Raw genomic sequence first — 25,004 nt, 5'->3', positions numbered from 1 at the left:
TGCCCAAGGCCACACAGTCAGTAAAAGACAGACAAGACTCCAACTCTGACCATCGGGTCTCAGAGGCAGCTTTTTGACACCACAGGCTCCGCCTGGGAACAAGGACTTACAGAGAATCACATTCATGGGCCCAATCGCCACTGGGAACAAAACGCAGAAAATCACTGCTGTGAAGGAGGAGAAAGGTTTGATTTCCCAGCGCAAGCACCAGAGTGAATGCCACCGCAGCTAGACAAATGTCTGGCCCTCCATACGTAGTAAGGGCCCAGCGGTTACATTTATGCCCAAAGATGCCCAGGCGCCCAGGGTGTGGAAGGAGGCTGCCTGAGACAAGGTCGGTAGCATCTCAGGTTAGCAGCCCACGGGCCCAGACTGGCCAACAAACCAGTTTCACACATAAAACAGACAAACTCGTGGCAGCGGGAGAAGCAGAAGCTGGAATTCCTGAAGGGCAGGGTCCAAGCCTAGAGACTGCGTTCCAAGTCTGAAATCGGGTGTGTCAGGGACTCAGCCTTCACCCTTACGATCCTGTGTGCACCGAGCCCCACACACCCACCAAAGAGGTGCTCCCGCTGTTGAGGGTCGAGGGGAGACTGTGGATTCCCGCAACAGCAGGACAGGGTGCAGGGGCCGCCTTGAGGGCCCGAGTGCCGCGGCCTCTGCGAGCCTTGGTCCCGCAGGCTTCCGGCTTTGGGTGTTAGGAGGGCGTCCGGGGTCTCCGCGTTGCCGGCCGGGTAGCCTTGGAAGCGAGGACCAGAGGGTGCCAGGGCGGGCGCAGGGGGCCGTGGCCTCTCCCGCAGCAGCTGTCAGAGAGAACCAGGCAGGGAGGCGCCGCCGGTGACGGCACCTCATGAAACATTGATGCCCGGCCGCCGCACTGCCATCTCCCGGCACCTTGAGCCAAAGCGGCAGCCCTGAGTCCCTTGGCCGTCGGGGGCAGGCTCAGGTGCTCCTGTCCCCCGGGGTAGTCCCAGACCGACTGCCCGCCCGACGCTGTACCCCATCCCGTGGCAGCAGGCTCAGACTGGGCACTTGGGGGAAGCGGGAGCCTGTTTGTCCAATTGGTTTCCGGCACAAGGCTTCACGCGGGATATCTGGCCATGGGTGAAGAACCCAGTCGTCTGCGGTTGGAACCCAGTTCCCCTCAGTCCGGTCCATCTCCCAGGAGCCACCAGCCAGGGATAGCCACCAACCAGGCCACATAGGTTGAGTCCTCCCCTGTGGAAAGGCCAAGCAGGACGACTGCTGGAGGGTGTGCAGGCAAGGGGCTGGACAAGGGGCCTCAGAAGTCTGTCCTTGTGGGGTTGGTCTCTCCTTTCCTCAACAGCCCAACCCCTGAGGAGGAAGGGGTGGGGGGAGAATCCTCCAAGCAGAGCAGATCGGGAGGTTGTCCCTCCCTAGTAACCCCCCCCCCCATACACAGAGAAACTCTAGAGTCTGTCCTCAACTTCCCTTGGTTGCCAAGCTCTGCGCAGCGGACTCCCCCTGTCAATATGCAAGAGCAGCTCCCTCCCGCAGGCTGAGCAGAAAGGGGGAAAGGTCGACTCTCACAACCCCGGCTCAACCGTCACCTAGCGGGACGTGGGGAAACTCCGACCAGACCCCGACTAAACCGAGATCGGGCTCAGCCCCTCACGTGTCAGGTGGGAAACTGAGCCCGGGGAGAGAAAGCCTGCGGGGGCCAGGCCGGGACTCGCAGAGACTTCGTCCGCATGCGGCCAGGCCCCGCCTCCGCGCACGCAGTCCCGGGGCGCGCTCAACGGCCTAGGGCCCGGGCCACGAGCCGCGCAGACCCCTGCCTGCGCCCCGAGGGAGGCCGGGACCCCTAGCCGGCGGGACTGCGCGCCGTCTCCTCCGCGCTGGTCCCTGCGAGAGCCTCGCTTCCCCTCCCCCCTTCCCGCCTCCCCAGCTAGTGTCCCCGCCTTCCCCGCGGGCGACGGGCGGCGGCGCCGGGGCAGCGGGAGGAGCGGGCCGAGCAGCGGCAGCCGCGTCCTTGCACGCTGGGATGTAGCGAACCAGAAGGGGCCGAAGCTGCGCGCAGAGCCGGAGACGCAGCTGGATCCGGGGCCCTAGCCAGAGTCCAAACCTAAGCCAGAGTCCGTGGCGAGCGAGCCCGGAGCCGAGGAGCCGCACGCGCCGCGCAGTCCGGGTCAGGTAAGAGTCTGTGGGCTAGGGGCGCTGGGTCCCCGCAGTGTTGGGGCGCAAGGAGGTGGTGGCCGAGTTGCGCGCTGTTTGCTCCGGGAGTAGGTGGGGTCCAGCCGGTGGCGCGGGACTGAGCACATCGCGAAGGCCAGGCGCCATCAAGGCAGCTCCAGGAGTTCATTCCTGCGCCCAGCGCACAATCACAACTGCCATCGTCAGGCGCTACCTCACCTAACCGGCGGACCCACGCCATGCTTTAGCCCTGAGCGCCCTAAGAGGGCAAGAGTTTCGGGGGTGCGGGCCCCAGCCCTGCGAAGGGCACAGCCCTGGACGCAGCCCCTCGTGGTGGTGCGGACCGCTGGGGACCTCTGGGAGAAAGGGCAAGCGAGAGGGCCGCCCGCCGCTCCCCGCAGCACCCAGGAATGGGGGCCCCAGAACGAGCGGAAGCGCTGGCCCCTCTGCACGCGCGGGGACTTCGGCCTAAGCTTCGCGTCAAGAGGGTATTTTTCCTAAACGAAACCGCTTCATTCGTTCGTTCGTTCGTTTGTTCGGGCAGCTGTGCCGCAGGAAAGCAACAGACGTCGGCCGGAGCCCCGGCTGTCTTCGCCGCGCACCCCGACGTCCCGCCGCAGTGCTTGGAGGCGCCCCCAGCCCAAAGCGGCCTGCCGGAGCCGCCACCGGTCAGGCTTTTCCTTACCCTGAGAGAAACCCCAAATGCTCTTCGCAAAATCCAATAAAGACATTCCCGCAGCTTCTCCAGGGTTTGGTGGTTGACTCTGGGTTCCGGAGCACACAGCCGCTTCTCTAGAACCGGGTCTCGGAATTCTGAAATTGACCAGCCTCCTAAATCTCGGCCGATTCCACCGTGGTTAAGCGAGGGCCCCGTGGCCGGGATCGCAGCAATGGGAACCCCAGGCCGGAATCCAGGTTCCAAGGTTTTCCGGTTTAGGAACTCCCTTAATCAAAATATTTGAATCCACTTTTCTGAGAAACCAAGGCTCAGGCATCCTCTTGGCAGCCCAGTGGCCTCTGACAGCCACCAGGGCCAGAGGGAGGCAACCTCAGGTTGCTGTCCACTTGGCAGAGGCTACAGGTCTAGGGTGATGACAAAAGCTACGGGCAGCAGGGGCAGCACAGGAGGCGGACTTGCTGGCCTCCTGCCTTTTCCTCAGACTGCTTTCGAACTCCTCACCTCTGCTCAGAAAAGGAAAAGAAGTGCACTGGAGCATACAGACCCGGCTGCCTGGACGCTAGGGTGTAGAGGTGGCTTTTGCTGACCTTCAGGCCAGGTTCAGGGTGCCCTTCTATCAGGAAAGCAGCTGCTGGAAAGAGGAGGCTGTGTACAGCAGAAGCTGACCCTCTGCTTCCCAGTTGTGTGACCAGCCGTTGCCACTTTCCTAGCCTTCTCTTCCCCTGGCTCAGCCATTCTCAGGAACTATACAGCGACCAGTGGGCTCCGGTGAGCCATGAGCCTGGAGAGCGATGGGCCCTACCAGCTGCTTACGGAGAGTTCTGAGTTTCATGCTCCCATCAGCACCCCACTGAGCCATACTGCCTGAATACATCTCAGCTCTTCCCACCAGGACAGGCTGGGGAACCCCGACTGAAAGGAAGTCACAGGCTGGGGACCTAAAAGCCTAAAGGATCCAGTGAGATCATTCCCAGCCCCTACCTGAGCACCCCTTTCCCCATCACTCAGAGATTGCTTGCAGTCAAAGAAACAAGAGTTTTTATTGGGGAGGGGGTGTTAGATCCGGCAGAGGAGGTAGGTGGTCCGGGCTGCACTCCCAAAACTGGGTTTTCTAGTTTGAACTTCTCCACGGCCTAAGAGGCTTAGGGCTGGAATGTCCCGGAGAGTCATGGATGGTCCCTGGGGCAAGCCATGGCACATTCCTTTCCTTCTCCTAAAATCCCTTGATTCTGGTGCAAAGATTAGGACAAGGTACCTCTGTGAGCGGGTGGAAGGATGCCCTCCATGAGGACCCTCCAACCACCCTTCCCAAATAAAATTACTAAGCCATTCTTGGGCACAGAGTCTGTTTTCTGTAAGCCCAGTCTCAGGAAGAGCCCCTGTGGTGATTATTTCAACCCGACAACAGCCCAGGCTTCTCTGCTGAGCCCAGCCAGGACTCTAAGCCCCAAATTTCCTGAAAGTCACAGAATCATTGCTAGCTCTGTGTGTCCTGGAGGGATGGGGCACATGGTTCCAGCTCCAGGAAGCCCCCTTCCCTTCTCTCTTCATGTCACATCATCAGGTGAGGTGGAGGCTGAAGCAGCAGTCAGGGATCGCTGTGTCCCACGTCATACACGGGAACTCGCACACAGTGCAGGTCAAGCCTTGTCTAAGGTCAGACAGCAAAGCCAGGGGAACGCTGAACCCCTGCTCTTACTCCTGAAAGACAGCTGCCTCCTGTCTCGTGTGTGTGCATGTGTGTGTGTGTCTGTGTGTGTGTCTGTGTGTGTGTGTGTGTGTGTGTGTGGTGTGATATGAGTGTGCAAGAAGCCCCTACTCTGCCTGGGATAGCAGCCAGCGGAGCGAGTGGCTGAGGAAGAAAAGAAAGCGCCCAGGTCCCGTCTCCAGCCAACACCCAGAATCAGGCCAGGGCCTCCTCTAGAGCAATCACTTCCTCACCCCTGCTCATTCAGCCCTGTCCAGGTCTAGCAGAAAAGACTCCCCTGGGCAGCCCCCACTAGTCTCAGCCCCTCTCTAGGGCTCAGGGCCCCTGGGATATGGAGCTTCACCGGCAATAGTCTGAGCACCTTTCTATCCACACAGCAGGCATTAAGATTTCCAAACATAGGGATTATGGTGACTGCCTGGAGCACTGCCAGAGGCTTGGATCCAGAGGGGCACACAGCAGGTGCTCAATCACTGCATTAAATGCATCCACAGTGAGATACAAGCCCCTCAGACTGAATAGCTAGAGCTGCAGAGTCACAAAACAGTCCCCGTCCATGCAACGCCTGACTCCAGCCCCTTTGGGGAGTGGGGGCCTGTGACCCTCAGCCTCTGGATGCCCGTAGGCAGACCATTCATTCCATGCCCCCATCCAGAGGGGCACTGTGTTTCCCACCTTGGCCCAACACTTGGTGGGCTTAGAACACACCCCTGTCAGCCAGATTTTGCACCAAACAGCATCAGTGTTCTGGGACCCAGAGGCCTGGCTGTGTGTACACATATGTGACTGTACTCCGCAGTCCCCCGTGTGGGCATAGTATGTGTGTGTCTGTGTGTGCACAGCACACCTGTATGGGTATGCAGTACGTATGAGTACGTGCATGCTTCTGTGACCTGTCTGTATCCAGGCAGCGTGGGTGGCACACTGTCCAGTCGGGGTAAGGCAGCTAAACGGAAGATGGCGTGTGAAGGGGCACTCCCTGGCATGCTGCAGCACCTGAATACCTCCTTGAAAGGAGGTATCTGCTGCTTCAGGAGATTCAGCTAAAAAATGTGGTAAAAGATGGGGCTGAGGGCAAATGCTAGCAAATCATACCCCCCGTGTTCCCCTCCCACCATCCCCGTACACACCAAGTCTGTTTTCACCCTGGGGGTCTCAACTTGGAGAAACTTCCCTTTGGGAGGAAAAGGCTGGAGTTACTGAGGCCCTCCCCCAACCCAGACTCCTGGGATGCATCCTCCCTCTGGCCCCAGCCTCAGACCTTGGCCCCTGTGGCCTCAGGCACCCAGTGAGAGTGGGCCAGCCCTAAGGAACTGTGCCTTTTCCCCAGGGACCAAAGCTGGGGGCCTTGGGCTGAGGCCAAGGGAGCAAGAGGCAGGCCTGGTTCCACCCTGCCCAAGCCCCTGCCCTCATAATCCTTACCAAGGAGCTCAGCCTGGGGCGCGGGTGCCTTCCTCTGATAGGGAGCCAGGTGAGGGCAGGGACTGAAGAGGGTCCCAGACCCTGACAGCCTGCACAGTCAGTCCCAAGCAGAGACCCCAGGAGGACATGAGGATGCACGAGGCCCCAGGGTGAGGTACTGGGCCTGGAGATTACCACAGTGCTTCCCCCCAAGGCCGCTGTCCCGCCCAGTGCCACTTCTGTCTGGTGGAGCAGACAGATGAGGGGCAGAGGGCAGCCTGGGGTCCAGCTGTGGCTAGAGGAACAGGTCAGGGTCACACCCTACCACCCGAGCTGTCACCTATTTGCTCAGGACTCTGATGTCTCAAGACCAGTTAAGCAAAATCCTTCAACAAACTTTACTGAAGTAGGAGGATTCAACGAGGGACTCATTCTTAGGGGTGGGAAGGGGAATGTCTTTGCCTGTGCTCGTAGAGTGCCCACTGGTGCTGCAGCTTAGCTACCACTGTGTGGGAGAGAAGCTCAAAGACGGTCCTAGGCTTCCTGGGCTGCTGGCCTAGGCTTGAAAACTGCAGTCACCTGGCCTGCCAGGCCTGTGCCTGAAGCTCTGGGAAGCCAAAGTGAGGCCCCAGGCCCTGCAAACGTGCCCTGAAGGGGGCAGAGCCCCATCGTGTGGCAACCGAGGCCGGGGCCTGGCGGATTTGGTCAGACCATTGAAGGTGCAAAACAAGGGGAGACAGCCCTACTGAAGAGGCTCTGGGGCCTGGCAGGGCTTTTGGGGTCTCCTGCTGCACTCGCCAGCGGCCTGGAGCCAACAGAAACGCTTCATCTGATTAGAAGCCATCAGTTCTATCCCAATCCCGGAAAATTGACTGCGGTGCAGAGGGGGAGGCCTGAGAAGAAGCCTTGGGGGAGAGGGTCCAAGCTAATTAGGAGGCAGCATCCGGGGGCCCATTAGAGCGCAGGCTGCTGTCACTCAGCCTGGCTCAGGTCCCGGGAGACGAGGCCGGGTAAGGAGGGGCCGCGGCCCCTCGACGAGGACGCCGCTGGGAGCTGCCAGAACGAGCCCCGGGCTCTGCCCCCACCCTGGCGCTGGCTCGCAGGCGCCCGGTCGGTGCGATCCTCCTTGGTGAACATTCACTCATCCTGGGCTGTTCTTGCCGGGGGCTCGGGACTTCGAGGCGGCCCAGACAGGAGTTGATTTTGAGCGAAACAAGTCATTTGGGGCTTGAGGTGGGCACGAGCCGCGCGGGACTTGCAGGCCAGATGCGTTTCTTTTGTGCGGCCGCGGGAGAACTCAGTGTGTCACCGGGGAAGGAGGGTGAGGCGCGGCGAGGCCGCGGGAGGGGGGAGGCGGCGGGAAGGTGGCTGCGGAGGGGGAGGGCGCGGGCGAGGCAGTGAGGGAGGGAAGGAGGGAGGGCGGCAGAGAGGGCGCGGCTGCGCGGGCGGCTCGCGGCTGGATTCCGCCCGCGCTCCCTCGCTCGCTCGTTCGCTCCCTCCTTCCCTCCCAGCCCCCTCCCACCCAGGCCCACCCCACCCACCACCCCTGGCGCAGGGACTGCTGGAACCTGGCGTGCGCGCTGTCGCTTTAAGACAGACTCTGCCGGCGCCGTCCGGAGCCTTAGAAACCGGCCCCGGATCGGGAGCCGGAACCGGGGCCGGGCGGGCGGCTGAGGCCCGAGCGGCGGGAGGGCAGCGCGGAGCGCGAAGCCGGGCTCCCGGTCGCGGGAAACCGCTGCCGCCGCCGCCCGCCTGGCCCCGCAGCCCCGGGCGGTCCATGGGGCGGGCGCGGCGTCGTTTCGGGCGCGGGCAGCCCTGGGGGGCGGCCGCTTAGGCGCTGCGCTCTTGTCCTCACAGGTCGCAGCCAGGGCTGCCGGGCGCGCGCAGCTCCGGCCCCTGGAGCGCCCGCCGCGGTCCCCGCCTCCATGGACGCCTTCAAGGGGGGCATGAGCCTGGAGCGGCTGCCGGAGGGGCTCCGGCCGCCGCCGCCGCAGCCGCACGACATGGGGCCCGCCTTCCACCTAGCCCGCGCCGCCGACCCCCGCGAGCCGCTCGAGAACTCCGCCAGCGAGTCGTCCGACACGGAGCTGCCAGGTAAGCTCGGCTCCCCGCGAGGCGCGCATGGAGCCTACCCGAGTGCAGGGAGCCGGGAGCAGGGCCTGGCGCCCGCTCCGCACAGTCACGCTCGCTCTACGCCCCAGGAGGCCTCAGGACCTTTACTTTTCCCATTCTCCACCTGACGCTGAACACGGACAAGTAGGCGCTTTATGAAGCGGAAATTTAGTGCTTTTCGAAGGCACTTCCACGCGGTGCCCACGCGCCAAGTGACCTGCAAATGCACGAACCTACAACCGAAGGGTCGGAATGACAGCCCCTCTTGATCGGGAGCAAATAGAACGGGGAGAACAGTTAGGCTTGCGCAAATGGTTGTCGAAGGGCCGCTTGGACCGAAGGAGAGGAGCAGATCAGAAAGGAATGGGCGGCGGGCGAGAGAAAGTGCCCAGAGAGAGAGAGTACAGACACCCCGACAGACTGTGGGCGACTGACTGAGAGGGAGAGACCTAAGAGAAGGTGGCGGGAAAAGTCGGAAAAGCAAACTGGGGGGGAAGAAAAACAACCTTAAGTAAAGGGAAAAGAGAGGACAGCGAGGGCGAGTGGGCCAAGAGGGGCGACCCGGCACCAGTCAGAACCGCCTAAAAGAGGGATCCGTGCCCCACGTGCTCCGCCAGAGCCCGGAGCCGCCAGGCCGCGGGTCCAGGGCTCCGACTCTGCTCGGCCAAGTCTCCTTCCGCGCTGCCTTTCTGCCCGAGCTCAAGCTTTTTCCCCCACGCCAGCTACTGGGCCGGCGGGTGGGCGGCGCGGGCAGTGATGAGGTCAATACCCGGCCCTGCCCGGGCTCCAGGGTCTCCGAACGGCTCCCGCGCTCGAGGTCCTAGTTCAGCGCCGCCGCCGAACTTCCCACTTCCCCGGCCGTGGGCGCCTCTTCTGCGTTCATTTCTTAATCCACCGCTGAGTGTTTCTCTACGAGTTTTTAATCTCTATTTATTTCTGTTTTGCATCCCTAAGTGACTTTCCCTGAGAGGTTCTGTTTGCTTGGTTAAAAAAACAATCAACGCTGGACGGTACTTCTGTTTTCAAAAGTTTTAACCGTGGCCTTTGGTTGGTTTTTATTTTTAAAACCCAGAGAAATACATAGTCATAGATTGCTTTAAAAAGCCAAGTCTGTGAGAATAAATTTTTTAAATTAACTGTATTTTTCGTTATAGAAAGAATTGCTATACTAGATATATTTCTCTGGAATTTAAAATATCTACATGCAACATTATTCTTCGGGAGATTTTAAAAAGTCAATCCAAAATGGCGCTTTTCTCCGGGATTTTCTCAAAATCCGTTTACAGTGATGTTATTTGGGGAATTTAAGTTATCTAACTATAGTGTTGTATTTCCCTGGGATTTAAAAATTATTTCTAGAAGGGCATTATCAGGAAGGGGTTAAAAAAAATCTATCTACAACAGTACATTGATTTTTTTTAAATCCCAGATAAATAAATGCCTGTGTCTGCCTGGAGTTTATACACTTAACAGCACTGTATTTAGTTAGGGGTGTGTTTGCACGGAGGTTTCTGGCTTCTTAATCTGCATTTGCTGTGTTTCTACCTGCCTATTTTTAAGAATTTGTGACCCTTTCTATGTTTTTAGGCATAGAGCTGTGAGCTTTTCTGGGCTTCTGTGTTTTGTTTTTAAATTCTTTTTCTTTATGTTTCAATGTTTCTATAACTGCATGTTGTTTGTGTAGCTTCAAAGAGAGAGAGGCTAGAGCCCCCAGGTCACCTAGACAGAGTCTGTGAGTCTGGGCTGCCTGGCTGCTGCCAGAGGGATTTTCTGTGCCTTGGGACTTGAGGCCTGGAGCTAAGGCCGAGAACCCGGCTGTGTTGTGCCTGCCCGGTGGGGCTCCCACACGGCCCTGGGGAGAAGAAATTGGAGGGGCTGCAGGCCACTGCCTGGCTCTTGCTCCACCCCCCCCCAGCTTCAGGCTAGAAAGATTTGATCCTAGTTCAGAAAAGCAGAGACCCCCTCTGATTTAGAACCCCAAGAGCCCTAAAAAATGTACATTTTCGGGTGACATCAACAGCAGAGCCCCAGCATGAGCCGAGCTGTGAGAGCAGGCCCTGCGCAGCTAGGAACCTAGGCCCACGTCTCCGACTCCTGGGCTCTTCTCCCAGACGAGCCTGATCAGAGGTGACTACTGCCTACCCTACCCGGCACAGGCGGGCTCTTTCCAATGGGTACAATTCCAGGGGCCCTGGCGGGAGAGCGGGCCCCACCAGGGCTGACCACGAGCGCTTCGGTGGAGCCGGGATGGGGTGCAAAAGGGCATAAGCCCGAGGTGACTGGCGCCCTGTCCTGCCTGCTTCAGAGAAGGAGCGCAGCGGGGAACCCAAGGGGCCCGAGGACAGCAGTGCGGGCGGCGCAGGCTGCGGCGGTGTGGAGGACCCCGCCAAGAAGAAGAAGCAGCGGCGGCAACGCACGCACTTCACAAGCCAGCAATTGCAAGAGCTGGAGGCCACGTTCCAGAGGAACCGCTACCCGGACATGAGCATGCGGGAGGAGATCGCCGTGTGGACCAACCTCACCGAGCCACGCGTGAGGGTGAGCGTGGGGTGCGCGCCTAAGGGGACCCGCGCAGAAGGCTGCCAGCCGGCCCAGCGCAGCCCTTGAAAGCTTAGACCCGCGCTCAGACTATCACTCTTTCGCACACTCAGACCGGCTCCCTCCCTCCACCGGAGGTGATTCCACCTTAGGCCCCGGTCTACCCAGCTGCTGCAGAGCCGTTTGGTGCTAGCCCCCCTCGGCTGCTGCCGCCTCGGATCCCTCTGACCCGCATCCCATCTGACCCTCGGGCTCTACCGCAGCCCCCGCCCAAAGACCTGTGTCCCCAAGGGATGTTCCCCTGCCCTGCAGAGCCCAGAACCCGCTCGGCTGTTACCCCCTAGACTGAGCAGAGGATTCCCCGCTGCTGGGGACCTCCGAGCCGCTGGCACCTTCCCGCGAAAACGAAAGGGAAAGGCAGATCCTGCCTGGCAGCCTGGGAGAGGCCTGATAAGAGTGCAGGCTTGGGGGGGGTCTCAAAACTTCCTAGGGCAGTGGTCCCACCCGTACGCTGCTTCTCCAAAATCTCAGGATATTCTCCACCGGACTCTTTCTCAGCCATTCGGCCAGTCTTAGCTGAACCCTTTCCCTAATGCCCTTTCCCGTAGGGCTGGGTTCAGGTGAGGAGGGGGCAGCTCTGGTGGATGAGTGAGCCTCAGGCCAAATCCCTTTGGAGATGTAAGGTCTCCAACTCAAGACAGGACTTCACCCTCCCTCTTCTCACCCCTTGGTTCCCAGTGAAAACATGGCTGTCCTGCCAGAGCAGCAAGAGAATCACTTCTTCTCTGGGTACTGCAAATATTTAATCAGATATTGGGAGCACGTTCCAAGCTAAACCAAAGTCCCACCTGGGCCACAGACTCCCTGCTATAACCCCAGCTCTCACCCCTCCCCAGTCAGGCTGGCCAGCCCAGTGGGATAGAGTGAAGACAGCATTCGGTAATCCTGAACTCACTAAGCCTGCCTGGGGTTTACGGTGGTACGGGTGGGGTGGAGTGGGGGTGGAATCAGGCAACGTTAGTGCTGGGGATGGAGAAGGCTGAGATGCAGGGGTCCGGCAAGAGAGGTCGGGATACAGCCCGGGGCTGGTCGAGGGCTGCGGAGGGCAAAGGACTGGGACTAGATGAGGATCGGCAAGCACTGGGAGTTGGGAAAGAAGAGGTTCTAACGGAATTTTGTGAGGAAAAGTGGAGGGGGAGAGTAGAGAGAAACTAGTAAGAAGTGAAAGGAAATTAAATATTTGCAGAAAAACATATTTGGCGTATATTTAGGTAGCAGAAAAGAAATTAAGTATTTAAGGGAGAAGCAAAAGGATCAAGTATTTGAGAAGACTAAAGAATCAACCATTTAAGAGAAACAGTGAAGGTCAGATATTTGGAAAGAAAAAAACAAACTAAATATTTGCAGAAGAATCAAAAGGATCAAAAATGGGGGATAACGAAGAAAAATGGACTGTTTGAGGGAGAAGAAAGTGGTTCAGATAGTGGGGTGGACGGAACGAAAATAAACATTTGAGGCAGAAATGATAATGTCAAATATTACCAATAAAGATGGAAACAGACTATCTGAGGAATGAAAAATAGACTGAAGAATGAGAGGAGTCGCAAGGTCGTATATTTCAGGAAAGAAAACTACCTTTTGTATTCGAGGAAGAAGAAAATGGATGGAGTATTTAGGAGGTACATGGGGAACCGTTTGCGGGAGAAGGCAGAAGATGACCTGGTTGAGAGAGGAAGAAAGAAAACAAATATTTGTTAAAAAAAAAAAAAAAGAGGATCCGTATTAGGAGAAGAAACCGGATTTAATTGGGGGAAGAGGATAAAGATCAGAAAAAGGAAAAGACTAATATTTTCTGGAGACAGGAAGGGAACCATTATGGAGAGAAGGCAGGGGTGGAAATATCGAAGAAAGAAACGGTATTCGGAGAGAAGGAAGCGGGCGGAGGCCTCGGGTGGGGCGGGGGAGGGGGAGGCGTCTTCCCGCCCTCGGCAGCCCTGACCTTTCTCCTGTCCCCCTCCCCTAGGTCTGGTTCAAGAACCGGCGAGCCAAGTGGCGGAAGCGCGAGCGTAACCAGCAGCTGGACCTGTGCAAGGGCGGCTACGTGCCGCAGTTCAGCGGCTTGGTGCAGCCCTACGAGGACGTGTACGCCGCTGGCTACTCCTACAACAACTGGGCCGCTAAGAGCCTGGCACCAGCGCCGCTCTCCACCAAGAGCTTCACCTTCTTCAACTCCATGAGCCCGCTGTCGTCGCAGTCCATGTTCTCGGCCCCCAGCTCCATCTCCTCCATGACCATGCCGTCGAGCATGGGCCCGGGCGCTGTGCCCGGCATGCCCAACTCGGGCCTCAACAACATCAACAACCTCACCGGCTCCTCGCTTAACTCGGCCATGTCACCGGGCGGCTGCCCGTACGGCACACCCGCCTCGCCCTACAGCGTCTACCGGGACACGTGCAACTCGAGCCTAGCCAGCCTGCGGCTCAAGTCCAAGCAGCACTCGTCGTTCGGCTACGGCGGCCTGCAGGGCCCGGCCTCGGGCCTCAATGCGTGCCAGTACAACAGCTGACCGCCCAGCCGGGCCACGCGGGCCGGCGGCCGGCACAGCGCCGGGGCCGGGACCGGGTCGGGTGAGGGCGCGGAGGACCTGGCGCCTGCGCGGCCCCCTGCTCCCCACCTCCGGCTTGGTTTTGTGTTTGCTTTCCTGGACCCCACTCTGCCCTCCAAAACGAGACAAAGCAAAAAGACGTCGGAGAAAAGTGCCGCGAAAAAACGGATGAGTTGCAATTTTCCTCGGGATGGCGCGGGTGGTGCGTGCTCGCTCGCTCGCTCGGGGCCCGGTGGGCCACTCTGCGGAGGGGACGCGGCGCGGGAGGCGAGCGCCGAGGCCGGCGGCCCGGAGGAGACGCCCCGTAGCCCGCGTTCCCGCCTGCGAACTGGAGCGCGGACCGCCGGCAAGCCTGGACCCCGGCCAGGTGCGAACCAAGACGCCCCCTCCGAGCTAGGCCCGGCCAAGCATACCTTAGCTCGATCCGGATCCAAGTTGGAGGGGCGCTGGGCCAGGGATGACGGTACCCAGTCCAGGGTCGGGATCTCGCCGTGGAGCCGTACTAATGGCCCCGGCGCGCCTCGAAGAGCCCTTGCCTGCCCCGCAGGATTACTTTAAGGCCAACGAGCCGCAGCTGGCGGTGCGGACGAGGCGGGAGCATGCGGAGTGCTCGTCTCAGAGCATCCCAGCCCCCAAGCTTCGCAGCAAGCCCAGGCCCTCCCCTCAGCTCCCGGCTAGAAGGTGGCCCGCCTGTCCGGCGAGGAGCCGCCTCCTCACCGCCCGCCGTGCAAGAGTCGAGCCGGGAGAGCTCGGGGAGCGGCCAGGGCCCCACGCCGTGCCCACTTTGCACACCCGCTCTCCGGCCCGCGCCCCAGTTTACAGCGTCCTTGTGTATGTCGGACTGACTGTATAGAATTATAAATCTGTCTATATCGACTTGTCCATGTACATCCATTAAAACCATAGTACGAGCGTGCTAACCACTGCCGAGCCCTGACTGCTTCATTCGGTCTTGGAGGGAAGGCGGGTAGAAAGGGAACTGCACCCCCGTGGGCCCTGCGAGTAGGAGAAAAGAGCCGAAGCCGACCCTGCCAGAGGACCCTACGCCCACTTCCCCACCACCATTCCAGACCAGTTCAACCCGGCTCCCTTGAGGGCGCAGCCCAGCGCTCCGAGCTCCCTTTCCGCGCGCGCCGGCGCGCGCCCGATACTCATCGGCGGTGCGGCTCAGCCTCCCGGCGCCGCGCGCGGGCCGCTCTAGCCTGGACCACCCGCCCTACCCGACCGCCGGATTCTGCAGGCTCTTCCCAGACTGGGTCTGCAGTGACGCTCCAGGCTTTTAGGGTGCTTCGCGGCCTTTGTCTGCTGGGAGCTTGGCGGTGGGAGCCGCTGAGAGCCTCTTTAGACCTGGGGTTGCCTGTTCTCCAATAGGCCCGGTGCCCCCACCTTGAGCCCTGCTCTGGTTGTTCCAGGAGGACCGAGGGTGCTGGATCCGCCAGAGTCGAGCCAGGGCCTCCACATCGAAATCCCACGCAGGGGCATATGGCTGTTCCGGTGAAAGTGTCCATCCATCTCACAGAACTCACTTCTCACTTACCTTACATCCCAAGTTATCGGTCGCTCCCGCCGCCACCTCCCCCTACTTTTGGAAACTACTGAACAAGACCAGCCTGTAAACTGCCTGTAAAATTCTGCTTCCCTTAAGTAAGTCTCTTCTAATGGCAAAACAAAATGTCTGCAGCTGTAGCAGGGGAGGAAGGAGGGGGTGGTATTCTGCTTTAGAATCACCTTGTGATTGTCACTGCCCTGGAGCTGGACCCAGGCAAGCGCTAGATGGGAGTGGGGCACAGCCATGGGCTTAGTCATGAGCTAATAGCTGGAGAGCCCTGTGCACACATTCCTAAACCAGGTCAACACTGCCTCTGAGGTCAGGAGTGCTGTCCCTATTATACAGATGATGGAACCAAGGCTCCATCACACCATGCACTGGGCCAAGGTCACACGGATTCCAAAGCCAGGCATCCTTCCACCGGTCTTCTCACCTTCAGATGAGGAGTGAGGAGGGGTCCTTGCTGGAGGATGGCTCAGCCTGATGCTGTAGGACTTGGAGTGAAGGGTTCTGAGAAGGACCGGGCCAGATACACAGGCTGGAGGAGGGAGGAGGGGGGAGGGAAGGTTGGGGCAGGGGGCTGGAGCCCGACCACCCCTCCCCCAACAGCTGGAGTCCAGAGCTCCGACCCCTCACTCTCTGGAAACATAAACACAATCACATCTGGACTCAGAGTGCCTCCCCCAGCCTCACACATCTGCCAAGGCCAGGGGGCCCTGGTCTCAGCTGAGAGCAGGAGGCAGGAGAGACCTAGAAGGAGGTGGGACCGGAGAGAAGAGGGAGGCAGAGAGGCCTCTCTGAAAGTCAGGCCCCGTCTCAGGTGAGAGGAGGGCCGAAGAAGAGCTCTGGTAGAGACTTAGTGTGGAGGCAGGGCCACAGGCCGAACAGCTGCAGCCAGGAGGAAAGGCAGCAGCAGTCCAGGATGACCCCATCGTCCATCAGGGACCACGGCCACCAGGGTGAGTGCAGGACCCAGCCTTGGGCCCCCCCATCCATTCTGTGCCTGCAGGTAGTACCCAGCCCTCCCCAGCTACACCACCTGCAGGGTCATCTCTGGAGGGGGGGTGAGGAACACACGGGGTTCTGAAAGGCAAGTGCTCTGAGAAAAGGCAGAAAGTCCTGGTCCTGCTCTGCCTGAAGAAGACTGGGGAGGCTTCATTTACTGTGCTTCTGCCCTTGGTGCTGGGGATGGAGAAGCGGGAAACAGACACAGTCCCTGCTCTCATGGACAAGTAAACAAACACGTATAATTACAAACTGGGCTGAGTGCTTTTGAAGAAAACATGGTGCTGTGAGTAAGAAAGAATGAAAGTCCTGCTTCAAACAGGATGGGCTTGCAGGCAAGGCTGTTCGGGAGGAGGCGGCGCCATCTCCGCCTCCAGTGGCAAGCGGTATCGTACACTGAGCCCATTCAGGGTCCAGGGCCCTCTGCTAAGTGCACGCGTCTCATAGGTGAGCCCCTTTTACCTGCACGCAGCCCTATGAGATGATCCTCATTATCCCCTTTCCCTGATGAGGCCCCTGAGGCTTAAAGAAGCCACACAGCAGGAAGTGATGGGATGGATTCAAACCCAGTCACCCCTCTACCTTCCGCACTGGGCTGCCCCATGCCAAGCATCGTGGGCAACATGGCAGGGGAGGGTGTCTGACCTTGAAGAGATCATAATTTCTGCTGGCCACACAGGACTGGCCCGCAGGAAATAGAAAAGCAGATTTGTTCTTACTTGGTACTGACAAAGTGACCCCCAAAGGGCCGCTGCAGATTTAGAGGGGCCATGAATTAGGGACAAGAGGGCAAGAGGCTGGTGCCCAGCACTGGTTTGCAGGCACTGTGGGCACCAAAGGAGGATGGGGTGAGCCACTGTGTGCAACCCCTGTAGTGCCTGGTCATTGAGGGAGAGGAGCCGAGTCACCTCCCCTAGCTTTATGGCCCTCCCTCTGGGCCACCAGAGTCACCTGGAGGGGGAGGGGGAAATCACAGCTGGAAAAGCTGCCTCGCAGAGGGGCATGGCCTGGGGAGTCCAAGCCCTAGAGGTGGCTCTGGGTGGCCCTTCAGCTCCACATGCCTCAGCCTGCTGCTGCCCCAGGAAATAGCAGTGGGACCTCAGTCACCAAGAGGGCCAGTCTGGGAAATGAGAGTGAGGGTGGTTTTCTGCCCAGGGACCTCCCCATCTCCTGGGCCAGTTACTTGGCTCTGGCATCCACAGGAACTTTTGCTGTGGTCTTGGAGAGCGAGAGTTTGAGTTCTGGCGCTCCCCCTGAGTTGCCCTGGACAAGAGGCTTCACTAAGGTCTCTGGGCCTGTTCTTCAGTAAAAGGGAATGACGACAATCACTTCACACAGCTGTCTAAAGGATTAAATGAGATAACGCACATAAAGTGCTGGCATATAGTAAGTGCTCAATAAATTGTTACTGATGTTGGAATTGTTACTGTTAATGTTATTATTATTAAAGTGAGATGTCCTGCCTCTCCTCCTGAGGGCCCTGTCCCCCACTTTCCACATTAATAGGGCATCTCTTAAGATTCTCAACAGGTCATTTCTGAAAATGTCATTTGGGGCCCACCTTGGATTTCCCTCCAGCTTTGCTGGGTGCCATGAATGTGAGTCACGATTGACAGTCCTGCTGATTTCCCTACCTGCCTTACCTTCCCCACTCCATCCCAGCCCTGGAACCATCCTAGACTTGGGCCCCCGGTAACCCAGCCTTGGGCCCCCTGTAACTCTCCTGATGGGAATCACATTGGTGTTGGGCTAGGGAGTGGGGGTGGCGGGGGAGATAACTGTAATTCGTGTCCAGAGGCTGGACTCAGCTGCGCTCTGGGAGAGAGGAAAAAGGCCCCAGGCCCCGGGATTTGCCTTTGCCAAGCTCATGTGGCTAGGTGGGAGAGGAGCGGAGGACACAGGTGACAGCTGGGACTGAGGAAGCCCTCGGTGTGGGCAGCAGAATGAGGTGGGCAGGCGGGGACACAGAGAAGTTTCCTGGTGAAGGCAGGGCCCTGGAATATCAACCATGAAATCCAAACTCCTGTCTTGTTCAGTGTTACGAGCTTCTCGTTTCCTAGATGGGCGCTTCCAATCTGCCTCCCAGGCTTTCTCTCAGCCCTTGCCAATCTGCCTCCTTGCCCCTCTCCCCAGGGAACCCCAGTCTTCACACTCCTGTGTTGCCTTCGCAGGGCCCTGGGCCTTCCTTGCCTCCCAGCTGGCTGTGTAACCCAGAGCCGGTGCCCACTGATCGAGAGGCTGCAGGGCACCCAGGAGACACAGTGCCAGCGCTCAGCCAGGTTGGGGAGCCTGTGATCCCATAAATCAGGATGCTGCCGAGGAGCAGGTCAGGGTGCAGGAAGCTGCATTTGGAGCAGGGTGGAGGCAGAGGGCAGGATGGATGAAAGCTTCTCTGGGTGATCGGGTCACGTGGCCGCACGCCTCACTATGCGCCTTCCCCTGCTGTGCGCTGTGCGTGTTTTCTAGATGAGGAAGCTAAGGCTGGGGGTGTCATGTGACCTGTCCAAAGGCATGCAGCTTTAGAGCCTTGGATCCCAGCCTGTCTGACTGCAGGCAGAGCCTGTGGCTTAACTTCTGTGGGCATGGCCTCCCGCAGGAAGGTCACTGCAGCTCCCGAGAGCCAGGATGTAGCGGCAAACAGGTGTGGACAGCAATGTGTGGAGAGTGTCTGCACACAGTCGGTGCTCAGTAACGATCTGCTGAATAAATGAAGTGAAGGGCTGCCTCCCTTTATACCTCACTCCACAAGACATACCCTGGCCTTCCTCCCTCTCCCTGCTCCTGTCTCTCTTCTCTTGCTTCTTTCCCTCCTCCTCTCACTCACTCCCTCCCCCCTCTCAGCACTGGCAGCTCCTGGCGCTGATTTTAAAAGTGTACCTGAACAACAACAACAAAAATTCAAAAATGGGCAAAGGACTTTGAACAGACATTTCCCCAAAGAAGACAAATGGCCAATAAACACACGAAAAGATGCTCAACATCACTAGTCGTTAGGGAAATGCAAATCAAAACCACAATGAGATACCACTACACATCCATTACGACGGCTCTTACCAAAAGAGCAGAAAATAACAAGTGTTGGTAAGGATGTGGAGAAATTAGAACCCTTGTGCATTGCTGGTAGGAATGTAAAATGGTGCCGCTGTGGAAAACAGTATGGTGATTCCCTAAAAAAATATAAACAGAATTATTATATTATCCAGAAATTCCACTTCTGGGTACATACCGAAAAGAAACAAAAGCAGGGACTCAAACACATATTTGTACACCCATGTTCATAGCAGCATCATTGACAATAGCCTAAAGGTAGGAGCAACCCATGCCCATCAACAGATGAATAAACAAAATGTGGTATGTACATTCAGCCTTGAAACAGAAGGAGATTCTGACAGACCCTACTACATGGATGAACCTTGAAGACATTATGCTACATGAAATTGGCCAGACACAAAAGAACAAACATTGTATGATTGCACTTATATGAGGTACCTGGAATAGGCAAGCTCATACAGACAGAAAGTAGGACGGTGGTTGCCAGGGGCAGGGAGGAGAGGGGACTGGGGAGCTAGTGTTTAATGGGTACAGAGCTTCATTTTGGGATGATGAAAACGTTCTGGAAATGGATGGTGGTGATGGTTGCACAACAATATGAATGTGCTTAATGTCACTGAACTGTGCACTTTAAAAAGGTTAAAATGGTAAATTTCATGTTATGTGCCTTTTATCACACTTAAAAAAAATGTATATCTGTGTCTATGCCTCTACCTTATCCAGAGAGGCATTCAGAGACTGGTGCCCAGGACTCCTGGGGGCTGAACCCACTGCCAGAGCTGGGGTGGTGCTTACTGGAAAACCTTTCCTTGCCGCCCTCTTCAACTGGTACCCTTTGAGGCCCCAGTTACAGCTGAATCCCCTTGTGGCCCTCACCCCATCCTCCATCCCTCTGTGCAGCATAGCAGTGGGACCCCATTAAGGACACATCCCCTACTGAGTGCCTACTATATGGCCAAGAGAAAGTAAATGGGGCCGATGACTTCTCTATAAGTTTAGCATAAAATTAAATAATAGGTTTGCCATTGCCTTTTTTAAAAAACTGAGTTTCTTTGTCAAAACACTAAACAAGGCAAGCTACAGAACATTATATAAGCACGGTACCATTTTTATTTTTACACATGTACAGAGAAATTTCTGGATGTGTTAACAAAGTGTTAACACCAGCTACCTCTGGGTGGTGGGAAATAAGGGATTTTTTTTTTTTTCATTTTTCCTTTCCAAGTTTTTTGCACTAAGCATGTATTACTTTTGTCATGATGGAATGAAACATCAAATATTATTTTAAAAATGCAAAGAACTGTGATCTGCAGGACAGGGAGTGGCCTTCTGCCTACAGGTCCCTGTCCTCACCCCAGAGGGGTCATTCATCACCTCCCTGGGATGATGTGTCAACCCCCAGGATTCAGCCTCGTGCTGGGGGCAGGCCAGTGTGACAGGTGGTGTCAAGTAAACCTTTACAGATTTTTATAGAAGTGAAATTTTTGTTTTCAAATACTTTCTTCTTTAAACAGATGCCAAATTAGTAGGTGCCAAGAGGAGTGTTCAGAGAGAAGAAGAATTTGTAATGCTCTTGTATATTGCAAAGCAGAGAGGACTCAGTTTAAAAACTGCTCTCGTAAGCAGTAAGGGTGCCCATCCCTGTCCCCTTTGTCCCCTCGCTGCATCCCCCAGCCCCGCCCTCCTAATCCTCCAACTCAGCAACCTATTTACACTCTTACCTTGCTTTCACACACACACGTGCACCCACACGCGTGCACACACACACTGTGTGTGCCTGCCAGCCAGCGTGATCATGGAATCTTTATTAAAGAGGTCCAAATGACCAAGGTTTTACTGCACTACTAAAAATAGTCATGCTTACTTAGCCTGTTTAATAAGCACACCATTTCTGATTTTTCTGCCTGAGTAAACTGAAACATCATTCCAGAAATACGTTTTTACTGAAAAAAGAAAGCTTGATTTTTCCTTCCCTGTTCATACAGTTTTCTCCCTCTTTCCCTTTCTGCCTCCTCTCTCCATCCCCTGTGTCCCCCTCAGCTCCCACCCTTCTCTTTTTGAAATTTCAAAACATAGAGGGGAAAGTAACAGTAATTTGGACTTGGCTTTTACGCAAAATGGACCAATTTTTTTTAAGTGTTGGTAATTTGTCCCGAAAATGGATATAGGGAGTTGGGCTGGAAAAGCTTTGAAGAATGGGGTTTTATGAGTGGAAAATGAGGCCTGAGTGTGCGGGAATGTGAGCTGCACCTCCCTCTGTGCCTGGGACAGTGCGGCACGTGTGATAATCGGGGCTGAGAGCACCATTACTGCCATTATCACATTATATTATTAGTATTCATCAGAATCAGACAAAGCACATTAACCCATTTAATTGAACAAAGGGCTTAACGCCCCAGTGACTTCACGGAAAGTGCTTGGCAAACCCTCCAAGACACTGCAGCCACAAAGCAGCCGGCCACTTTGCCGTTTGCCAGGCGGTGGCGGGGCCAGCAAGGGTTTCCCCAAACCGTTCCCGCTGTGGCCTCGCTGGGAACTTTCCAGGACACACTGGAATGGACGCTGATCCCCACCCTTACTCCAGCCTTTTCATGCACACACCTCTCTTCCTCTGAGTAGACATGATCTAATAAAGGCTGTATTTGGACAAAACACACACACACACACACACACACACACTTACACAAGACAGTGTGGCCAAGGACCCTCCCTCCATCTCCCAAACCAGCACTCCTGCTGAGTCTCGGAAGCTGGTCCTGAGGACAGGCACACACAGTTCATGGCTTCTCCCGAGCTTGGTGCCCACGCCTCCAAAGCTTCTTGCTTCTTCCTCAGTCTCCACTGAGGCCACCCCCGGGCAGCCCCCCAGGCTCACAGAGACTGGTCCAGCCCATCAAGGCAAGGATACCCACTGAGCCTTGGCTGGGGGAGGTGCCCGGGAGAGGCCAGGGCTCCTCTGGATTCTAGCCCCTGGGCTGGGCTCCTCCCCGGGGCCTGGCTGTCCCTTCCCGGAGCCCGAGTTTCCTCTTCTGTCAGTGGGCACTGGGTCTGCCTGCTTGCCTCTTGGGGTTTGCTGTCAGGGTTTGAAGAGACCATGGACGCAAACAGTATGTAAGGCTTTCAGGTGTGCTGTTGCTTCAGAGGCACAAAATTGTCCTTTATCATCTCACTGACCTCCTGCTACTGGAGAATCTCTGAGTGGGAAAGCTCTTCCTTGGTCAACATGCCCAGCCTCCTCCCCTCCAGATTCCCCCACAATGCTCCTGCCAGCTGGCCCACAGGGAAATATCTCACTTTATGTCACTGGGGACAGTGGCACTCCCAAGGCCTCAGCAGGGATGCTGCACTGCCCCAGATCCTCCACTGGGTCAGGAGCTACCACTTGAGTGAGATGGCATCACCCTCCCACCCTGAAATCCATCTCCACTGGGTCTGGGGCAGCAAGGCACAAGAAGGCCCCACGACAGGCCCAGCCCTGCCAACCTCTGGGGGGATGAGAACCAGAGACAAGTAGGTCACAGAGGTTAAGAGTGTGGGTTCTAGAGTTAGACAGAACCTGGGTTCTACTCAGAGCCGTACCACTTACTGCCACATAACCTCTCTAAGCCTCAGTTTCCTCATCTGTACAATGGGGATAAATGTGAAAAGCTATGTGCAGTGTTTGGCACTGTGCCTGTGACATGATAGGCTCAAAATAACTCCTGGGCCTCTGCTGCCTGCTTTCTCCCTCCCCCATCAGGACTCTAATGCTGGCAGATGTCAGTCTATCCATCACTGGCATCCAGGTATTACAGCATAACCTCTCAGTCCACGGCCCTCGTCCTGGTTCTTGAGGAATTATGGTCTGATTTAAGGTCAGTTATGAAAGTTCAAGGGTGAGAGTATGAAAAAGGAGATATCAAGGCTAACCGGAGCAATCTGGGAAGGCTTCCTGTTAGAGGGGGCCTAATGCTGAGTCTTGAAGGACAGGCAGATGGGAATGGGTACGCAGGAGTCGAGGTGAGAATGAGCTGGGCAAAGGGGAGCCCTGGAAGCTATGGGGAGAGGAAGGGGGAGACAGAATAGAGAAGTCTTAAATGCCAGGTGAGGGGGAGCAGGTCATTCTCAGAGAGGAAGCAAGAATCAAATCTGGCCAGGTCACTGCCCTGCTTCCAAATTGCCAAGCTGCGGTACTCAGGATCATACTCAATGTACTTCCCCAATCTCCCCACCACCTCGCCCATACTGCAGGCTGTGGCCACACCAGCTTCGCAGCTCCCACCCTCTTTCTTTTGTGCCTGTGGTTCCTTCTGCCTGGAATGCCCTTCCACCTACCACAGGCACAGCCGTGCATGCACATGCATGCACGCACACGCACACACACCCACGCACACTGCTTAACTTTTTTTTTGGCCACACCGTGTAGCATGCAGGATCTTAGTTCCCGACCAGGGATCGAATGCGGGCCCCGGTAGTGAAAGCGCGGAGTTCTAACCACTGACCCGCCAGGGAATTCCCAGCATTTTTTTCAAGATGAAAATTGTATTGTTTCTCCTGATTGTAAACTACATATTGATTCTTAAAATTCAGAAAGTTCAGAAAAGTGTGAGGACAAAGTCAAGACCACCAAACCACTACTAATATGATGATCCTTCCAGACATCGCTCAGCACACACACGTGCATGTACACATAGGCTACATACACTCACTCACTCGGTGTTACATAAAGGACGGCAGATCACATGCTGCTTTAGAAGCCACTTTTTCAATCACATAATATCAAGAACACCTACTCTTATCAACAAATCACTATTTTAGGGGCCCCATGTATGGACTCATACTAATTCAACCAGTCGGCTCACCAATGGGCATTAAGTAATTCCTTGATTTCTTTTGCTGTGTTTCTATCACAACAGGCCACGGTAAACGTCCTTATCCCTGCATCTCTGTGCATTTGTCATTTGGCTCTTCAGGATAATTTCATAAGCAGAACTGTTGGGCCATAGGAACACACGCATAAAAGCTAAACCGCATTGCCTTCTGAAAAAGCCACACCTATCCGCACTGCCAAAGTGAACGGGGGTGCCACCTCCGTGCCCTGGCCAATACTAGGTTTCGTCTATCATCCTTGCCACCTGAAAGGGTATCTCACTGCCACTGTGTGGGTGGTTTTATTTCTTTCTCACTTTCTTTTTTTTAAAATACAAATGGTATCACGTATGTACAGTTCTGCACCTGGCTTTTTCCACCTGACACTTCTTTCACACCTTTTCCACTTGCTTATTCAAGAATCAGGTAAAAAGTCACCGACTCAGGTCAAGAACCTCCCAAAGTACCCCCTCTGATGCCCACAGCTTCTCCCCTTGCTGATGAGGTATCAGTGGGTACAGGCACAGGCAGGGGGCCAGAAAGGTTGGAATACATCATCCCCACCTAGGAAGCCAGCCTCCTGGGCAGCAATGACGAGGCTGGCTTATCCTGCCTGCTGAGCTCACGCCTGCTCAGCACATCCCATCGGCCGGCCAAGCCTGCCTGTGGGCCTGCTTGACTGAAACCCAGGGAAGGGTGACTTCGAAGCCAAACCCCTCTTCTGCCCAAGCTATAATTTCCTGATTAGGTGCCACACACTGATTGCTTCCTGCTGCCCTTTCCATCTCTGGAGCTCCCAGGGCTCCCGAGCCAGGAGCCGCTGGACCAGCAGACTTCAGAGCTTCCACCAGGCAGCAAGAAGGTGCCAGGAAACTGGCTAAATGAGACCCGTCTGAGAGACCACCTTCCCTCCGCCCAGAGGCAGGCCCTGCTCAGGAGGGAATTAGGGCTTGATTCTTAAGGTTCAAAAAATAGCTTTGATAAGAAAAAACAAGGCTGCTGTGAGACAGTAGAGCAGAGGGGTACATGTGTGGTCTGCGTTCAGATACTAACTCTGCCCCCCCAGTGATGATCTTGCCAAGTAACAGTCTCTCTGAGCGCTGCTTGCCCACCTATAAGATGAGGATAACAATTCCCTAGAGGACGTTGCACCATATTATAGCAGCAGTTAGAGCCAGACACGCTTGGTTCTTCCCCCTTAGTTATACAGCCTTGGGTAGGTTAATTGCCTCTTTGAACCTCAGTTTTGCCACCTGTTTAATGGGGATAATGAAAGTACCTAAGTGTTGTTATGAGATTCAAATCATGTATGTCAAAGTGTCTTAAACAGAACTACTGATAAAACAGAAGGTGG

General features: G+C 56.2%; 1 protein-coding gene across 2 annotated transcripts; it reads left to right on the top strand.

Moving 5' to 3' along the window:
* The first annotated feature begins 1,488 nt into the window (after window positions 1-1,488).
* On the top strand, window positions 1,489-14,006 carry PITX1 (paired like homeodomain 1). 2 transcript variants are annotated; one of them, XM_079917005.1, is made up of 4 exons: window positions 1,489-2,154; window positions 7,800-8,036; window positions 10,360-10,592; window positions 12,616-14,006. In XM_079917005.1, the coding sequence occupies exons 2-4, from the start codon at window positions 7,868-7,870 to the stop codon at window positions 13,156-13,158; spliced, it is 945 nt and encodes a 314-aa protein (XP_079773131.1). In that variant the 5' UTR covers window positions 1,489-2,154; window positions 7,800-7,867; the 3' UTR covers window positions 13,159-14,006. The 2 variants fall into 2 exon arrangements, with proteins under 2 accessions (XP_079773131.1, XP_079773130.1); XM_079917004.1 differs by lacking the exon at window positions 1,489-2,154 and adding an exon at window positions 4,305-4,397.
* The last annotated feature ends 10,998 nt before the right edge of the window (window positions 14,007-25,004 follow it).

The sequence above is a fragment of the Stenella coeruleoalba genome (genome assembly GCF_951394435.1).
Source record: "Stenella coeruleoalba genome assembly, chromosome: 3".
NCBI classification, from domain to species: Eukaryota; Metazoa; Chordata; class Mammalia; order Artiodactyla; family Delphinidae; genus Stenella; species Stenella coeruleoalba.
The sequence above is the reverse complement of the archived record's forward strand: the minus strand, read 5'-3'. Positions and strand labels throughout refer to the sequence as shown.